At 51.3% G+C, this 20,668-nt stretch overlaps 1 protein-coding gene across 3 annotated transcripts in view; it reads right to left on the bottom strand.

Annotated features, from left to right (window-relative positions):
• The window catches only part of NALCN (sodium leak channel, non-selective), a 1,296,054-nt gene that overhangs the window by 443,015 nt on the left and 832,371 nt on the right, over positions 1-20,668 (bottom strand). For all 3 annotated transcript variants that reach the window (XM_063953246.1, XM_063953245.1, XM_063953244.1), the window contains one exon: positions 14,006-14,080. In XM_063953246.1, coding sequence (XP_063809316.1) covers positions 14,006-14,080 — 75 coding nt within the window. The remainder of the gene's footprint in view (positions 1-14,005; positions 14,081-20,668) is intronic.

Consider the following 20,668-nt stretch of genomic DNA (forward strand, 5'->3'; position numbering starts at 1 on the left):
ACTGTCTAGGTCGACAATGTTTAGGTCGACCACTATAGGTCGACAGTCACTAGGTCGACATGGTTGGAAGGTTGACAGGGTTTCTAGCTCAACATGCGCTAGGTCGACAGGTCAAAAGATCGACATGAGTTTTTCACATTTTTTTTCTTTTTTTGAACTTTTTCATACTTAACGATCCACGTGGACTACGATTGGAAGCTAATCTGTGCCGAGCGAAGCGGAAGCTGAGCGAGGCACCTTGCCCGAAGCGAGCCATGCGAGGGGACACGGTGCACTAATTGGGGTTTCCGGTCACTCTACGAAGAAAACGACACATAAACAAACAAAAAAACCTCATGTTGACCTTTTGACCTGTCAACCTAGCACATGTCGACCTAGAAACCCTGTCGACCTTCCAAATCTGTTGACCTAGTGACTGTCGACCTATAGTGGTCGACCTAAACATTGTCAACCTAGACACTGTCGATCTAATGATCCACACCCCTTTAAAAAGCATGATGTTAAATTATTATCTAAGATTCTTGATAAACAAGAATTACCATCACTGATACCCCTTTTCCACTTGTAGCACGGGTGGCAGCCGGGAGCCTGACACGGCTGCGACCCATGCTAGAGCCCCCTTCTACACTAGCTCACCAACGCGGCATATTGCCGGGTTGGTGATGCTGCTGCTGACGCGGCAGGGGCGGCGCTGGGAGATCACATGATCTCCCAGCGCCGCCCTTCCATACACTGTGAACGGGAGCCGTGCCGCATCGACACGGCTTCCGTTTACACTACACAGTTTACCGGGTTGAACACGTATTCCAACCGGCAAGCTACCCGGGTAGGATTCCCGGATCACTTGATCCTGGAATTTGCAGGGGGGGGGGGGGGCGTTTCCACTAGGAAAAAACACGGATAAATACGCGCCCCCGCGCATTTCCCGTGTTTTTAGAGCTAGTGGAAAAGGGGTATAATCCGCAATGTCCCAGAAAGACAAGTTAGGGTTAAAGAGCACCACTGGTCTTTTTAAAAAACAAACAAATTCAAAACACTTCTCTTTACGTCTATATTTAGAAGTTGAGATTATTTTGACCTGCAACTAGTTATTTTAGGTGAATTTGGAATAGGTACTGGAAATCCATCAGGCATATTGGTGATAAATAGTTTCTCATCACATGTTGTTAAAGTACATGTTGTGGGTTAGATGTATGATACCTGATCGTACCAACTAGGTAGTATTGCTCTAAGATATAAAAGTTTTTGCAACTAAGAATATTGTCCAGTAAGCAGGCCCGGCGACAGGGGGGACAAAGGGTACAGTAGTAACGGGCCCCAAGTTTGAAAGGGGCCCCGAGGTTCAGGGGCAGAAAACAGTGTGCCTAATAGTAAATTGCTTGTAAGTCAAAGGACTACTCTCCTACAGGCGGCTCCAACTTAGACGACACACTCCAGTCCACTCCGACCCCCCCCCCCCCCACACACACACACACTGTTATAACAGCAGTTTGGTCCGGCCCCGGCCATTGCGATGCACATAATATTAATGACGTTGTGACGTCATTATCCTGTGCCGGCCCCTCACAGTCCTTTCCGCCGTGGCCTGGCTACCTAGGAAGAGAAGCAGCCAGGAAGAGAATCGCCGGGCAGTGGGCGCAAAGTCTATGAGGCCACTGCAGCAGCCACACTCCCTTCAGAAGAGTGACTGGCAGCATGTGTTGAGTCAGGTGACAGCAGCAGCACTCAGCTCTGCAGTCACAGCCCTGCCGGTCATGTTTTCTGCATCTCTCTATATTGTAGATGTTTAGCAGGGACTACCTCCTTTTCTGTCTCTGTGTATATGTGTGCCAGTCTCTGTCTGTCTGTGTGCCAGTCTCTGTGTGTGCCAATGTGTGTGTGTGAGTGTGCCAGTCTCTGTCCCTGTGTGTATGTGTTTCATTCTCTGTGTGTATGTGTGCCAGTCTCTACGCCAGTCTCTGTATGTGCCAATGTGTGTGCCAGTCTCTGTCTCTCTCTGTGCCAGTCTGTGTGCCAGTCTCTCTCTGTGTGTATGTGTGCCAGTCTCTGTACCAGTTTCTGTCTCTGTTCCAGTCTGTGTGTGCCAGTCTGTCTCTCTCTGTGTGCCAGTCTCTGTACCAGTCTGTCTCTGTGTGTATGTGTGCCAGTCTGTCTCTCTGTGTGCCAGTTTCTGTACCAGTCTCTGTCTCTGTGTGTATGTGTGACAGTCTCTGTGTGTGTGTGTGTGTGTGTGTGTGTGTGTGTGTGTGTGTGTGTGTGTGTGTGTGACAGTCTCTGTGTATGCCAGTCTGTCTCTCTGTGTATGTGCTAGTCTCTGCCTCTCTGTGTGTGCCAGGCTCTGTCTCTGTGTGCATGTCTGCCAGTCTCTGTCTAAGTCTGTGTGTGTGCCAGTCTCTCTGTGTGTGTATGTGTGCCAGTCTCTGTGTGTATGCCAGTCTGTCTCTCTGTGTATGTGCTAGTCCCTGCCTCTCTGTCTGTGCCAGTCTGTGTGTGTGCCAGCTCTGTCTGTGTGCCCGTCTCTGTGTGTATGCGTGCCAGTCTCTGTCTACCAGTCTCTCGATGTGAGCCAGTGTCTGTTTCTGTGCCAGTCTGCGTGTGCCAGTCTGTCTTTGTGTGCCAGTCTCTGTCTCTATGTGTATGTGTGTATGTCAGTCTGTCTCTCTCTGTATGTGCTCATCACTGGCTCTCCATCTGTGCCAGTCTCTGTGTGTGCCAGTCTCTGTGCCTGTCTGTCTGTCTGTGTGTGTGTGTGCCAGACACCCGAAGGTCGCCTCTGCCTGATTGTCAGGTAGAGGCAGTTGCTGGGAGCGGGGGGGGGGGACACCGCCGTTTCATGGGCACAGCCCGGCCAACGCAGGCGTGGCCGGACTGAATGGGGGGAGGTCTGCAGCGGCTGCGTGATGTCACACGCAGCCGCTGCGGGCCGGGGAGCGATGGGTAGCTCCCGGCCAGCACGCTAAAGCTGCGTTGGTCGGGAGCTACTCTTGAAGTGCAAAGGCATCGCCACTGTGCGATGCCTTTGCACTTCTGCGGGGGGGGGGGGGGGGGGGGCACTGACATGGTATCCGTTCACATGGTCGACCGTGTTATGGTCGACAGTCATTAGGTCGACCACTATTGGGCGACATTGACATGGTCGACATGGACACATGGTCGACACATGAAAAGGTCGACATGAGTTTTTTTACTTTTTTTTCTTTTGGGGAACTTTTCCATACTTTACGATCCACGTGGACTACGATTGGAACGGAAATCTGTGCCGAGCGAAGCGGTAGCGGAGCGAAGGCACCATGCCCGAAGCATGGCGAGCGTAGCGAGCCATGCGAGGGGACGCGGTGCACTAATTGGGGTTCCCAGTCACTTTACACAAAAAACGACACCAAAAAAAGTTACAAAACTCATGTTGACCTTTTCATGTGTCGACCTTCCATGTGTCGACCATTTTTATGTGTCAGCCATGTGTCCATGTCGACCATGTCAATGTCGACCAATAGTGGTCGACCTAATGACTGTCGACCATAACATGGTCGACCATTCATACCGGAACCCACTGACATGCGGGGCGGGATAGCCCTGTGCTGGGCGTCCCCCCACATGTCAGTGTGAATGATCGTAGCTGTGCTAAATTTAGTGATCGTAGCTGTGCTAAATTTAGCACAGCTACGATCATCTCGGAATGACCCCCATTGTTATTATGTCAATGTCAGAATGCTAACATACTATAATGACCCGTAGGATTAGCAAAATCTTGAGGTATAACAAATTACATAAATAACATCTCAGCACAAACATTACTGTAAATAGCAAAAATCAGTCATAGAACTTTCTAATGATCTTAAGAGCTCTAGAAAATATGCACTGTATATACAGATATTTATTACATCCTTTTCTAGTATGTTAGAGACATAGATAAAAGTGCTGTTTCAACCAACAATTTGTACTTTAAAGTATGATGACATTTTATTAATCCCTGTAACTACAAATGTGACAGGATGCTATGTCAACGCTACGGGAATATTTGTGAAAAGTGTAAAAGCTTTTTCCCCGGAGATAGTGCTACCCCCTATTTAACAAACACTCTAGCTAGTGATAACGATTACAAATATCACTGGCTATAGCCTTCACTGTCTGGGGGTAATTCTGAGTTGATCGCAGCAGGAACTTTGTTAGCAGTTGGGCAAAACCATGGGGGTCATTCCTAGAGATGAGCGGGTTCGGTTTCTCTGAATCCGAACCCGCCAGAACTTCATGTTTTTTTTCACGGGTCCGAGCGACTCGGATCTTCCCGCCTTGCTCGGTTAACCCGAGCGCACCCGAACGTCATCATGACGCTGTCGGATTCTCGCGAGGCTCGGATTCTATCGCGAGACTCGGATTCTATATAAGGAGCCGCGCGTCGCCGCCATTTTCACACGTGCATTGAGATTGATAGGGAGAGGACGTGGCTGGCGTCCTCTCCGTTTAGAATAGATTAGAGAGACACTTGATTTACTAATTTTGGGGAGCATTAGGAGTACTCAGTACAGTGCAGAGTTTTGCTGATAGTGACCAGTGACCACCAGTTTTATTTATAATCCGTTCTCTGCCTGAAAAAAGCGATACACAGCACACAGTGACTCAGTCACATACCATATCTGTGTGCACTGCTCAGGCTCAGGCCAGTGTGCTGCATCATCTATTATCTATATATAATATTATATATATCTGTCTGACTGCTCAGCTCACACAGCTTATAATTGTGGGGGAGACTGGGGAGCACTACTGCAGTGCCAGTTATAGGTTATAGCAGGAGCCAGGAGTACATAATATATTATATAGTGAGTGACCACCAGACACACAGTGCAGTTTGTTTAATATATCCGTTCTCTGCCTGAAAAAAGCGATACACACAGTGACTCAGTCAGTCACATACCATATCTGTGTGCACTGCTCAGGCTCAGGCCAGTGTGCTGCATCATCTATATATATTATATATCTGTCTGACTGCTCAGCTCACACAGCTTATAATTGTGGGGGAGACTGGGGAGCACTACTGCAGTGCCAGTTATAGGTTATAGCAGGAGCCAGGAGTACATAATATTATATTAAAATTAAACAGTGCACACTTTTGCTGCAGGAGTGCCACTGCCAGTGTGACTAGTGACCAGTGACCTGACCACCAGTATATATAATATTAGTAGTATACTATCTCTTTATCAACCAGTCTATATTAGCAGCAGACACAGTACAGTGCGGTAGTTCACGGCTGTGGCTACCTCTGTGTCGGCACTCGGCAGCCCGTCCATAATTGTATATACCACCTAACCGTGGTTTTTTTTTCTTTCTTTATACATACATACTAGTTACGAGTATACTATCTCTTTATCAACCAGTCTATATATTAGCAGCAGACACAGTACAGTGCGGTAGTTCACGGCTGTGGCTACCTCTGTGTCGGCACTCGGCAGCCCGTCCATAATTGTATATACCACCTAACCGTGGTTTTTTTTTCTTTCTTTATACATACATACTAGTTACGAGTATACTATCTCTTTATCAACCAGTCTATATATTAGCAGCAGACACAGTACAGTGCGGTAGTTCACGGCTGTGGCTACCTCTGTGTCGGCACTCGGCAGCCCGTCCATAATTGTATATACCACCTAACCGTGTTTTTTTTTTCTTTCTTTATACATACATACTAGTTACGAGTATACTATCTCTTTATCAACCAGTCTATATATTAGCAGCAGACACAGTACAGTGCGGTAGTTCACGGCTGTGGCTACCTCTGTGTCGGCACTCGGCAGCCCGTCCATAATTGTATATACCACCTAACCGTGGTTTTTTTTTCTTTCTTTATACATACATACTAGTTACGAGTATACTATCTCTTTATCAACCAGTCTATATATTAGCAGCAGACACAGTACAGTGCGGTAGTTCACGGCTGTGGCTACCTCTGTGTCGGCACTCGGCAGCCCGTCCATAATTGTATATACCACCTAACCGTGGTTTTTTTTTCTTTCTTTATACATACATACTAGTTACGAGTATACTATCTCTTTATCAACCAGTCTATATTAGCAGCAGACACAGTACAGTGCGGTAGTTCACGGCTGTGGCTACCTCTGTGTCGGCACTCGGCAGCCCGTCCATAATTGTATATACCACCTAACCGTGGTTTTTTTTTCTTTCTTTATACATACATACTAGTTACGAGTATACTATCTCTTTATCAACCAGTCTATATATTAGCAGCAGACACAGTACAGTGCGGTAGTTCACGGCTGTGGCTACCTCTGTGTCGGCACTCGGCAGCCCGTCCATAATTGTATATACCACCTAACCGTGGTTTTTTTTTCTTTCTTTATACATACATACTAGTTACGAGTATACTATCTCTTTATCAACCAGTCTATATATTAGCAGCAGACACAGTACAGTGCGGTAGTTCACGGCTGTGGCTACCTCTGTGTCGGCACTCGGCAGCCCGTCCATAATTGTATATACCACCTAACCGTGGTTTTTTTTTCTTTCTTTATACATACATACTAGTTACGAGTATACTATCTCTTTATCAACCAGTCTATATATTAGCAGCAGACACAGTACAGTGCGGTAGTTCACGGCTGTGGCTACCTCTGTGTCGGCACTCGGCAGCCCGTCCATAATTGTATATACCACCTAACCGTGGTTTTTTTTTCTTTCTTTATACATACATACTAGTTACGAGTATACTATCTCTTTATCAACCAGTCTATATATTAGCAGCAGACACAGTACAGTGCGGTAGTTCACGGCTGTGGCTACCTCTGTGTCGGCACTCGGCAGCCCGTCCATAATTGTATATACCACCTAACCGTGGTTTTTTTTTCTTTCTTTATACATACATACTAGTTACGAGTATACTATCTCTTTATCAACCAGTCTATATTAGCAGCAGACACAGTACAGTGCGGTAGTTCACGGCTGTGGCTACCTCTGTGTCGGCACTCGGCAGCCCGTCCATAATTGTATATACCACCTAACCGTGGTTTTTTTTTCTTTCTTTATACATACATACTAGTTACGAGTATACTATCTCTTTATCAACCAGTCTATATATTAGCAGCAGACACAGTACAGTGCGGTAGTTCACGGCTGTGGCTACCTCTGTGTCGGCACTCGGCAGCCCGTCCATAATTGTATATACCACCTAACCGTGGTTTTTTTTTCTTTCTTTATACATACATACTAGTTACGAGTATACTATCTCTTTATCAACCAGTCTATATATTAGCAGCAGACACAGTACAGTGCGGTAGTTCACGGCTGTGGCTACCTCTGTGTCGGCACTCGGCAGCCCGTCCATAATTGTATATACCACCTAACCGTGGTTTTTTTTTCTTTCTTTATACATACATACTAGTTACGAGTATACTATCTCTTTATCAACCAGTCTATATATTAGCAGCAGACACAGTACAGTGCGGTAGTTCACGGCTGTGGCTACCTCTGTGTCGGCACTCGGCAGCCCGTCCATAATTGTATATACCACCTAACCGTGGTTTTTTTTTCTTTCTTTATACATACATACTAGTTACGAGTATACTATCTCTTTATCAACCAGTCTATATATTAGCAGCAGACACAGTACAGTGCGGTAGTTCACGGCTGTGGCTACCTCTGTGTCGGCACTCGGCAGCCCGTCCATAATTGTATATACCACCTAACCGTGGTTTTTTTTTCTTTCTTTATACATACATACTAGTTACGAGTATACTATCTCTTTATCAACCAGTCTATATTAGCAGCAGACACAGTACAGTGCGGTAGTTCACGGCTGTGGCTACCTCTGTGTCGGCACTCGGCAGCCCGTCCATAATTGTATATACCACCTAACCGTGGTTTTTTTTTCTTTCTTTATACATACATACTAGTTACGAGTATACTATCTCTTTATCAACCAGTCTATATATTAGCAGCAGACACAGTACAGTGCGGTAGTTCACGGCTGTGGCTACCTCTGTGTCGGCACTCGGCAGCCCGTCCATAATTGTATATACCACCTAACCGTGGTTTTTTTTTCTTTCTTTATACATACATACTAGTTACGAGTATACTATCTCTTTATCAACCAGTCTATATATTAGCAGCAGACACAGTACAGTGCGGTAGTTCACGGCTGTGGCTACCTCTGTGTCGGCACTCGGCAGCCCGTCCATAATTGTATACTAGTATCCAATCCATCCATCTCCATTGTTTACCTGAGGTGCCTTTTAGTTGTGCCTATTAAAATATGGAGAACAAAAATGTTGAGGTTCCAAAATTAGGGAAAGATCAAGATCCACTTCCACCTCGTGCTGAAGCTGCTGCCACTAGTCATGGCCGAGACGATGAAATGCCAGCAACGTCGTCTGCCAAGGCCGATGCCCAATGTCATAGTACAGAGCATGTCAAATCCAAAACACCAAATATCAGTAAAAAAAGGACTCCAAAACCTAAAATAAAATTGTCGGAGGAGAAGCGTAAACTTGCCAATATGCCATTTACCACACGGAGTGGCAAGGAACGGCTGAGGCCCTGGCCTATGTTCATGGCTAGTGGTTCAGCTTCACATGAGGATGGAAGCACTCAGCCTCTCGCTAGAAAAATGAAAAGACTCAAGCTGGCAAAAGCAGCACAGCAAAGAACTGTGCATTCTTCGAAATCCCAAATCCACAAGGAGAGTCCAATTGTGTCGGTTGCGATGCCTGACCTTCCCAACACTGGACGTGAAGAGCATGCGCCTTCCACCATTTGCACGCCCCCTGCAAGTGCTGGAAGGAGCACCCGCAGTCCAGTTCCTGATAGTCAGATTGAAGATGTCAGTGTTGAAGTACACCAGGATGAGGAGGATATGGGTGTTGCTGGCGCTGGGGAGGAAATTGACAAGGAGGATTCTGATGGTGAGGTGGTTTGTTTAAGTCAGGCACCCGGGGAGACACCTGTTGTCCGTGGGAGGAATATGGCCGTTGACATGCCAGGTGAAAATACCAAAAAAATCAGCTCTTCGGTGTGGAGGTATTTCACCAGAAATGCGGACAACAGGTGTCAAGCCGTGTGTTCCCTTTGTCAAGCTGTAATAAGTAGGGGTAAGGACGTTAACCACCTCGGAACATCCTCCCTTATACGTCACCTGCAGCGCATTCATAATAAGTCAGTGACAAGTTCAAAAACTTTGGGTGACAGCGGAAGCAGTCCACTGACCAGTAAATCCCTTCCTCTTGTAACCAAGCTCACGCAAACCACCCCACCAACTCCCTCAGTGTCAATTTCCTCCTTCCCCAGGAATGCCAATAGTCCTGCAGGCCATGTCACTGGCAATTCTGACGAGTCCTCTCCTGCCTGGGATTCCTCCGATGCATCCTTGCGTGTAACGCCTACTGCTGCTGGCGCTGCTGTTGTTGCCGCTGGGAGTCGATGGTCATCCCAGAGGGGAAGTCGTAAGCCCACTTGTACTACTTCCAGTAAGCAATTGACTGTTCAACAGTCCTTTGCGAGGAAGATGAAATATCACAGCAGTCATCCTACTGCAAAGCGGATAACTGAGTCCTTGACAACTATGTTGGTGTTAGACGTGCGTCCGGTATCCGCCGTTAGTTCACAGGGAACTAGACAATTTATTGAGGCAGTGTGCCCCCGTTACCAAATACCATCTAGGTTCCACTTCTCTAGGCAGGCGATACCGAGAATGTACACGGACGTCAGAAAAAGACTCACCAGTGTCCTAAAAAATGCAGTTGTACCCAATGTCCACTTAACCACGGACATGTGGACAAGTGGAGCAGGGCAGGGTCAGGACTATATGACTGTGACAGCCCACTGGGTAGATGTATGGACTCCCGCCGCAAGAACAGCAGCGGCGGCACCAGTAGCAGCATCTCGCAAACGCCAACTGTTTCCTAGGCAGGCTACGCTTTGTATCACCGCTTTCCAGAATACGCACACAGCTGAAAACCTCATACGGCAACTGAGGAAGATCATCGCGGAATGGCTTACCCCAATTGGACTCTCCTGTGGATTTGTGGCATCGGACAACGCCAGCAATATTGTGTGTGCATTAAATATGGGCAAATTCCAGCACGTCCCATGTTTTGCACATACCTTGAATTTGGTGGTGCAGAATTTTTAAAAAAACGACAGGGGCGTGCAAGAGATGCTGTCGGTGGCCAGAAAAATTGCGGGACACTTTCGGCGTACAGGCACCACGTACAGAAGACTGGAGCACCACCAAAAACTACTGAACCTGCCCTGCCATCATCTGAAGCAAGAAGTGGTAACGAGGTGGAATTCAACCCTCTATATGCTTCAGAGGTTGGAGGAGCAGCAAAAGGCCATTCAAGCCTATACAATTGAGCACGATATAGTAGGTGGAATGCACCTGTCTCAAGTGCAGTGGAGAATGATTTCAACGTTGTGCAAGGTTCTGATGCCCTTTGAACTTGCCACACGTGAAGTCAGTTCAGACACTGCCAGCCTGAGTCAGGTCATTCCCCTCATCAGGCTTTTGCAGAAGAAGCTGGAGGCATTGAAGAAGGAGCTAAAAGGGAGCGATTCCGCTAGGCATGTGGGACTTGTGGATGCAGCCCTTAATTCGCTTAACAAGGATTCACGGGTGGTCAATCTGTTGAAATCAGAGCACTACATTTTGGCCACCGTGCTCGATCCTAGATTTAAAGCCTACCTTGGATCTCTCTTTCCGGCAGACACAGGTCTGCTGGGGTTGAAAGACCTGCTGGTGACAAAATTGTCAAGTCAAGCGGAACGCGACCTGTCAACATCTCCTCCTTCACATTCTCCCGCAACTGGGGGTGCGAGGAAAAGGCTGGCGGTGATGCAGGGCAGTCTGGAGCGACTGCTGATGCTGACATCTGGTCCGGACTGAAGGACCTGACAACGATTACGGACATGTCGTCTACTGTCACTGCATATGATTCTCTCAACATTGATAGAATGGTGGAGGATTATATGAGTGACCGCATCCAAGTAGGCACGTCACACAGTCCGTACTTATACTGGCAGGAAAAAGAGGCAATTTGGAGGCCCTTGCACAAACTGGCTTTATTCTACCTAAGTTGCCCTCCCACAAGTGTGTACTCCGAAAGAGTGTTTAGTGCCGCCGCTCACCTTGTCAGCAATCGGCGTACGAGGTTACATCCAGAAAATGTGGAGAAGATGATGTTCATTAAAATGAATTATAATCAATTCCTCCGCGGAGACATTGACCAGCAGCAATTGCCTCCACAAAGTACACAGGGAGCTGAGATGGTGGATTCCAGTGGGGACGAATTGATAATCTGTGAGGAGGGGGATGTACACGGTGATATATCGGAGGGTGAAGATGAGGTGGACATCTTGCCTCTGTAGAGCCAGTTTGTGCAAGGAGAGATTAATTGCTTCTTTTTTGGGGGGGGTCCAAACCAACCCGTCATATCAGTCACAGTCGTGTGGCAGACCCTGTCACTGAAATGATGGGTTGGTTAAAGTGTGCATGTCCTGTTTTGTTTATACAACATAAGGGTGGGTGGGAGGGCCCAAGGACAATTCCATCTTGCACCTCTTTTTTCTTTTCTTTTTCTTTGCATCATGTGCTGATTGGGGAGGGTTTTTTGGAAGGGACATCCTGCGTGACACTGCAGTGCCACTCCTAGATGGGCCCGGTGTTTGTGTCGGCCACTAGGGTCGCTAATCTTACTCACACAGCTACCTCATTGCGCCTCTTTTTTTCTTTGCGTCATGTGCTGTTTGGGGAGGGTTTTTTGGAAGGGACATCCTGCGTGACACTGCAGTGCCACTCCTAGATGGGCCCGGTGTTTGTGTCGGCCACTAGGGTCGCTAATCTTACTCACACAGCTACCTCATTGCGCCTCTTTTTTTCTTTGCGTCATGTGCTGTTTGGGGAGGGTTTTTTGGAAGGGACATCCTGCGTGACACTGCAGTGCCACTCCTAGATGGACCCGGTGTTTGTGTCGGCCACTAGGGTCGCTAATCTTACTCACACAGCTACCTCATTGCGCCTCTTTTTTTCTTTGCGTCATGTGCTGTTTGGGGAGGGTTTTTTGGAAGGGCCATCCTGCGTGACACTGCAGTGCCACTCCTAGATGGGCCCGGTGTTTGTGTCGGCCACTAGGGTCGCTAATCTTACTCACACAGCTACCTCATTGCGCCTCTTTTTTTCTTTGCGTCATGTGCTGTTTGGGGAGGGTTTTTTGGAAGGGACATCCTGCGTGACACTGCAGTGCCACTCCTAGATGGGCCCGGTGTTTGTGTCGGCCACTAGGGTCGCTTATCTTACTCACACAGCGACCTCGGTGCAAATTTTAGGACTAAAAATAATATTGTGAGGTGTGAGGTATTCAGAATAGACTGAAAATGAGTGTAAATTATGGTTTTTGAGGTTAATAATACTTTGGGATCAAAATGACCCCCAAATTCTATGATTTAAGCTGTTTTTTAGTGTTTTTTGAAAAAAACACCCGAATCCAAAACACACCCGAATCCGACAAAAAAAATTCGGTGAGGTTTTGCCAAAACGCGTTCGAACCCAAAACACGGCCGCGGAACCGAACCCAAAACCAAAACACAAAACCCGAAAAATTTCAGGCGCTCATCTCTAGTCATTCCGAGTTGTTCGCTCGCTAGCAGATTTTAGCAGCATTGCACACGCTAGGCCGCCGCCCTCTGGGAGTGTATCTTATCTTAGCAGAATAGCGAATGAAAGATTAGCAGAATTGCGAATAGAAAATTCTTAGCAGTTTCTGAGTAGATCGAGACTTACTTACAGATTGCCATCAGCTCAGGCCGTTTCGTTCCTGGTTTGACATCACAAACACGCCCTGCGTTCGACCAGCCACTCCACCGTTTCTCCAGACACTCCCGCGTTTTTCCCTGACACGCCTGCGTTTTTCCGCACACTCCCAGAAAACGGCCAGTTTCCGTCCAGAAACACCCACTTCCTGTCAGTCACATTCCGATCACTTCAACAATGAAAATTCTTCGTTCGGACGTGAGTAAATCTACTAAGTTTTGTGCTAAAATACTTAGCGCATGCGCACTGCATACCATGCGCATTTTAGCCTTAATCGTGCCGTTGCGAAAATCGGCAACGAACGATCAACTCGGAATGACCCCCCATGTGTACTGCAGGGGAGGCAGATATAACATGTGCAGAGAGAGTTAGATTTGGGTGTGGTGTGTTCAATCTGCAATCTAAATTGCAGTGTAAAAATAAAGCAGCCAGTATTTACCCTTCACAGAAACAAAATAACCCACCAAATCTAACTCTCTCTGCACATGTTATATCTGCCTCCCCTGCAGTGCACATGGTTTTGCCCAAATGCTAACAAAGGTGGTCATTCCGAGTTGTTCGCTCGTTGCCGATTTTCGCTATGCTGCGATTTGTTGCTAAATGCGCATGCGCATGGTACGCAGAGCGCATGCGCTAAGTTATTTAACACAAAACGTAGTAGATTTGCTGGTGTTCGTGCGGCACTTTTCAGTCGCACTAATGATCGGTGAATGATTGACAGGTAAGGGGCGTTTCTGGGTGGTAACTGAGCGTTTTCCTGGAGTGTGCTAAAAAACGCAGGCGTGTCAGGGAAAAACGCGGAAGTGTCTGGAGAAACGGGGGAGTGGCTGGCCGAACGCAGGGCGTGTTTGTGACGTCAAACCAGGAACTAAACGGACTGAGCTGATCGCAATCTAGGAGTAGGTCTGGAGCTACTCAGAAACTGCAAGAAAATATTTAGTAGCAGTTCTGCTACTCTTTAGTTCGCTATTCTGCTAAGCTAAGATACACTCCCAGAGGGCGGCGGCTTAGCGTTTGCAATGCTGCTAAAAGCAGCTAGCGGGCGAACAACTCGGAATGACCACCAAAGTTCCTGCTGCGATCAACTCAGAATTACCCCCTCTGTCTCCGGCAATAGCTTATCCATGCAAAACCGAATGGTCACTGGAATGATAAAATGATGTTGACTGTAGAAATTAAAAAGGTTTAAATTACCTGCTTCAGCTTTTTCAAATCTTCATCAAGCTCTAGATTGTCCAAGATAACCGCCACAAATAAACTGAGCAAAATCTATTTGAAAAATGTAGAAAATAAAGTTATTTTTAAAAATGTATACATATCAGTGACATAATGATATACTGGTTATTGGAAAAATATAGCATCTATTGAATAACAGGTTACGTTTCTTCACATCTCAAAAAATATATAAAGATGATTATTGTGCATTTTCAACTTGCAGTATGCAGTGCTGGGATCTGCTGTATTAAGGGGATGCTGTCAAGATCCCGCCTGACGGAATCCCGACCAGCACAATCCCGACATATTCTCCCTCTGTGGGTGTCCACGACTCCCATAGAGGGAGAATAAATGAGCGTGCCGAGAGTAGCGAGGCACCGTGCCCGCAAGTGGCTGCGTTGCGCTCGCCCCCCTGTCGGGATTGTGCCAGTCGGGATTCCGACCGCTGGGATCCCGTCCGGCGGGATTTCGTACTGATCCCGTATTAAGAATCTATTTACACTGCTACAGCTCTTTGCAAGGTTCGGGCTATTGTCCCCTTCTTGAGCTGCTGCGTTATTCTCATATTCCTGGAGGCTCTTACATCTGGCTCATGCTTTTTTGTGGCATATGACGAGAAGTGTTGAGTAGCATGAGAAATTCTCTGCCACAGGATTTCTCATGCCACCAAGCACTGACGGTGCCATGCCAAAAACGCAAGGCATTAACACGAAGCCTGTACACACAGGATCAGTTTACAGTTTGCTGCAGCTTAATTGACTGTATATTATATAATAATGATGGACCTTGATTATACTTGGACCTGGAAGTCTCTGTTGCTGGTACATAATGATTTGTTAATAATACCTGATGCCTGTTACTTCACTCTAAGGACTAATAAATATGAGCAAGCTGCCAACTTCCTGCTGGTATCACTTTCCATTCAACCTGAGCATCAGAAACCCCTCTCTTTGAATTGCTTCTCTGTGTATGACATTTGCTTGTCCAACAACATTCTGGCTCCATCCTGACTCCTTGACTTTGAACTATGAGTATGTGAACTCTATTGGTCCGTGGCCTTCTGTAGCATTGTTGTCCCACTCACACCGCTGTGGACTTTGTAATGTTAATGGTACAAAACTTTTTTACTATTCTTTATTGTATGCTAGCTGATTCATCACGCCCTACAGGCGCACTTCACACCGTCGCTGGGGGCTACGCCCCCCTTAACCCCTGCACGCCTTTCTGGTGTTCAATATTTGTATTACATGGAATATTACCTGCATTTCTAGTTTTGTTAGTGGTTAAATATTGCACGATAAAAGGGAGTCCAATGGTGAAGGGGGCATAGCCCCTTGCGACGGCGTGAACAGCGCCTGCAGGGCACAATGTACAGAAGGTCTGTAGAGGCTGCGGGGGGGGGGGGGGGGGGCGCGGATGGGCGAAGGGTTCCTGAAGTGCTGCGGGTTGGGGTGGGGTAAGTGGTGGAGGGGTGGGTGCAGACGGGGTGCTGTGGATGGGGGAGGGGGTCCGGAGGTGGTGTGGGTGGGGGAGGGGCAGGTGCAGGAGGGCTGCGGATGCAGGAGGGTGTCTTCTGTAGATGCTGTGGAGGGCGGTGGATCGGGGAGGGGGCTGGAGGTGCTGTGGTTAAGGGAGTGGCGGGTGGTGGAGGGGTGGGTGCAGAGGGGGTGCTGAGGATGGGGTCCAGAGGTGGTGCGGGTGGGGGAGGGGCAGGTGCGGGAGGGCCGCGGATGGGGAGGGTGTCTGTAGATGCTGCGGGGGGTTTGGGGTGGATGGGGGAGGGGCCTGGAGGTGCTGGGGTGGGGGAGGGGCAGGTGGTGGAGGGGTGGGTGCAGAGGGGGTGCTGCGGATGGGGTCCAGAGGTGGTGCGGGTGGGGGAGGGGCAGGTGCGGGAGGGCCACGGATGGGGAGGGTGTCTGTAGATGCTGCGGGGGGGTTGGGGTGGATGGGGGAGGGGGCTGGAGGGGCTGGGGGTGGGGGAGGGGCAGGTGGTGGAGGGGTGGGTGCAGAGGGGTGCTGCGGATGGGGTCCAGAGGTGGTGCGGGTGGGGGAGGACCAGGTGCGGGGGTGCTGCGGATGGGGGAGGGGGTCCAGAGGTGATGCGAGTGGGGGAGGGGCAGGTGCGAGAGGGCCACGGTTGTTGGAGGGTGTCTGTAGATGCTGTGGGGGGGGGTGGATGGGGGAGGGGGATGGAGGTGCTGTGGTTGGGGGAGTGGCGGGAGGTGGAGGGGAGGGTGTAGAGGGGGTGCTGCGGATGGGGGAGGGGGTCCAGAGGTGGTGCGGGTGGGGGAGGGGCAGGAGGGCCGCGGATGGAGGAGGGGGTCTGTAGATGCTGCGGGGGGGGTGGGGAGGGGGCTGGAGGTGCTTTGGGTGGGGGAGGGGTGGGTGCAGAGGGCATGCTGCGGATGGGGGAGTGGGTGCAGAGGTGGTGCAGGTGGGGGAGGGGCAGGTACAGGAGGACCGTGGATGGGGGAGGATGTCTGTTGATGCTGTGGGGGGGGTGGATGGGAAATGGGACTGGAGGTGCTGTGGGTGGGGGAAGGGCGGGTGGTGGAGGGGTGGGTGCAGAGGGGGTGCTGCGGATGGGGTCCAGAGGTGGTGCAGGTGGGGGAGGGGCAGGTGCGGGAGGGTCGTGGATGGAGGAGGGTGTCTGTAGATGCTGCGAGGGGTGGATGGGGGAGGGGGCTGGAGGTGCTGTGGTTGGGGGAGTGGCGGGTGCGGGGGAGACGTGGATGGGGGAGGGGGTCCGGAGGTGCTGCGGGTGGGGAACGCAGATGGGGGAGGGTGTCTGTAGATGGTACGGGTGGAGGGGGGGTGGATGGGGTAGGGGGCCGGAAGTGCTGTGGTTGGGGGAGTGGAGGGTGCGGGGGAAGGGCAGATGTGGGGGAGGTGCGCGGATGGGGGAGGGGGTCGGGAGGTGCTGCGGGTGGGGGAGTGGGGGCCGCGGATGAGGAGGGGGGTCGGAGGCGCTACGGGTTGGGGAGGGACAGGGGCGCCACTGGTGGGGGAGGGGCAGGTGCGGCGCTGCCGCGGATGGGGGAGGGGTTCGCTGCGGGTGGGGAAAGGGTGGGTGCAGGGGTGACGCAGGTGGGGGAGGGGGTCCAGAGGTGCCACGGGTGTGGGAGGGGCAGGTGTGGGGGTGCCATGGATGGGGGAGGGGGTCCGGAGGCACTGCGGGTGGTGGATGGGCGGGTGAGGGGGTGCCGTGGGTGGGGTAGGGCTTCCAGAGGCACTAGATACACATTTCCCCACAGTGTCAGATAAACATTGCCCCAGAGAGCCAGATAAACATTGCCCCAGAGTGCCAGATACACATTGCCCCAGAGTGCCAGATACACATTGCCCTACAGTGCCAGATACACATTGCCCCAGAGTGCCAGATACACATTGCCCCAGAGTGCCCCCGTACCCCTGCTGCTTACCGCTGCCTCTGTTGTTTCTGCTATGTGAGGGTAGGAGAGTGCAGCGCCTCTCGTGCACCTCAATGCGGGTATCTCAAATGAGGCGCCGGTTCATTAGCCAATCAGAGCTCGTGGACCGGCAGCCTATCAGGAGCCGCAGCTGCCGGTCCACGAGCTCTGATTGGCTAAGAAACCTGATTGAGATTTACCCCCACTGCCGCCGGAGATCGGACACCACAGAGTATTGAGGGGCAGGAGAGGCGCTGCGCTCTCCTTTTCTCACACAGCAGTGGGCTGCAGGTATGATGGACGGGTTGGCGGTACAGCGTACTGGCTGGGAATTTCTTACCGGTACGCTGTAACGCCCCATACCACCATACTTGCAGCACTGCGTGTTACACATGGCACAGTGTGCTGGGGGCTTAGCATGTGTGTAGTGTATGTGGGAATGTGTCCTGTTTTACAGGACACATTCCAGCTGCAGCAGCCAGGGCGCCTGTGTCCCCTGCGGGACAATGTCTCTGACAGCGCTGGGACAGCTTGTCTGTCCCCAGCGCCTGTCAGTGTGTGGCGGCGGCGGGTGTCCGGTGCAGGGATTACCCTTTTCCCTGCACCGGACCAGAGGCTGCAGGGGCATTTGAATGTTGGCGCCCTCCGGGAGCCAATCGCGGCTCCCGGAGCGGCAGCCAATCGGAGAGGGGCGCGGCGAGCCAATCGGCGCTCGCCGCGTCATAGGCCCCGCCCCCGGCATCTGACGTCAGACGCCGGACGGGAGCCTGAAGATAGGTCCGCGCGCGGGGGCGCGAAGTCAGAAGAAGACGCCGCCGGGCGGGAGCAGCGGAGAAGGTCGTCGGCGCGCCGGAGCGCAGAAGATAGTCCGGCGCGGAGGAGAAGACGACGGCCGTGGGAAGAAGAGCTCCGGTGGCCGCTGAAGAGGCCGGAAGACGTCGGGCTCCTGAATGAAGATGTCCAGCGGCGGCTGGACGCGGCGAGGAGACGGCGGCGCCGCTGGCCAGGACGGGCCAGCGGCAGAAGAGTTCATCCAGGCTGAGAAGCCCTGCAGTGGTGGGAAGCAATTGAGCAGTGCAGTTCCCCACTGCAGCCTTCTCCACCGCAGGTAGGCCCTTCTAAGGTGCCCCCTTCTCTCCTCCCTAGACCACCGGGTGTTCGGGCATTAGGCCCGTGGGCACAGTTAGGCCCTCCCGGCCTGTGGGCACGTAGTCGGGCCCTCCCGGCCCGTGGGGCATTTAGTCGGGCCCTCCAGGCCCGTGGCCACCAGTAGCCGGGGAACCCCCCCGGCCCGGATAGGCAGGCACTAGGCCTGGGGCACAGTTGGGCACTAGGCCCTTAGGAATAGTCAGCCCACAGGCCTGTGGGACGGTTAGGCGGGCATTAGGCCCGAGGGGCATATCAGGCAATAGGCCTGTAGGGCATTAGGCCCTAGTGTATTCTGGCCGAATAGGGTAACATAAGGTGACCCTGGGCGCTAGGCCCAGGTCACCCAACGGGTGACAAGTTAGGCGGGCACTAGGCCCGTGGGTGAAGTCAGGCCTCCGGCCTGTGTGCAGTCAGGGGGCGCTAGGCCCAGGGAATAAGTTCCCCCGAGGTGAATAAAGGTGGCACTGGGCGCTAGGCCCAGGCCACCCTGAGGCATTTAGGTAGGCAGGCCTGAGGCCCACATAAGGGAAGGTACAGGAGGTGGGTAGGCTGTGTGGCGCTCACCCTCCAGAGTGCAGGTAGGGATCTAAAGGAACCGCACCGTTTGATGTTGTACTCTGATATGTATGTGTGTTACCGTGCAGGGCAAAGTGTTGTTTAGAGTTTGTGCATAGTTTGTGTTGCACCACCCACACTTGAGCCAGTTTGAGGGCTTTGTTTATGTAGTTAGTGTAGTGGACGCACACTAGGTTAGAGTGAGGTCCTGCACGGCTGTTTCTCTCTTTGCCTCCTTACAGGGACCTGTAAGTGTAGAAGATCGGAGTACAAGACGTAGGACGGTGAGTAACATCGGTCTGTGTGTTCCTTCTGTGTGTGTCCCTATCTGTCTCCCTTCCTTCAGGGCGTACGGTGAACCTTGCACGCCGGTGCAAGGTAGAATTTCCACCTGGTGCGAGAGTGCCAATAGGTGAAATTCGGGCTCTGAGGCGGACGCCTGGGATGACCCTCACCTAGCCCGAAAGCGCTATTTATCTCGGGGTCGGAGGGCGTTTCGGTCCACAGTCAGGAGGACGGCACTCAGCAATCTCCTTCCTCCTAGGTCGTCGTGTCCAGATACGACGGAAGATTTGCCAGGTCCGTTGAAGGTTCCGGTACCTGAAGGTAAGAGAGAGCAGCGCCTGGTGAGTACCGAAACTACACCTGCACAGCAGCAGGCACCAGCTCACGCACCGCAGCCGCATCTCTTACATTTTGGCGTAGTCGGCAGGATAAAGGATACCGGATCACGGACACGATGTGGAATGCCACCAAGAAGACCTCCCTGCGGACGGCTCTGGGACAGACTCACCCCCGGACGCGTGCGGACCAGAGCGACTGGGTGACGGTGTCTAGGGCAGACCTCCTGAAGATGGTGCAGCGGTCGGTCCAGCGTGGAAAGGAAGAGCGCCGGGAGAAGGGGGGCAAGAAGGCCGCGGTGACGCCCTGCAAGAAATGTCGGCAAACGGGGCACTTTGCCGACAAGTGTACTTGGCGAGAGACGTCCCCAAAGAAGGTGGTCCAGGAAGCGGACCGAAGACGTCAGAAGGGCCAAGCGAAGAAGGAGTCCTGGTGTTTGCTCTGCGGAAACTACGGGCATGAGCATAACAGTTGTCCCTGGGACGAAGAGTTGAGCCAAGACGAGGTTGATTCCTGGTGTGAAAGCTGTGGAGATCCCCGACATCGGCTCCTGGAATGTCCATGGACTGAAGACAGGACGGACTACGAGGCCACGGTGAAGCAGCTGACGAAATCTCGTCAGCAGCTTTGGGACCGGGTGGCTGCAGAGCCTGTGTGTGCGCTCTGCGAGGCGAGAGGACATGCGCTTCCCGATTGTCCGTGGAATGAAGACCGGATGATTGCGGATGGTCGCGCCCAGAGATGGGAGGAGGAAACCAGGGAAATGGAGCGGAAGACCCTGCTTGAAGTTAGTTCGCAGGTGCCCATTTCCTCTGAGCCGGAACCAACGGGTGAAGATTCCCCAGTGAAGGAGGTGGACCAGGAACCCGTCTTGGAGAAGGTGGCAGTGGCCCTCCCTTGTTGGAAG

The sequence above is a fragment of the Pseudophryne corroboree genome, chromosome 2, assembly GCF_028390025.1.
Source record: "Pseudophryne corroboree isolate aPseCor3 chromosome 2, aPseCor3.hap2, whole genome shotgun sequence".
NCBI classification, from domain to species: Eukaryota; Metazoa; Chordata; class Amphibia; order Anura; family Myobatrachidae; genus Pseudophryne; species Pseudophryne corroboree.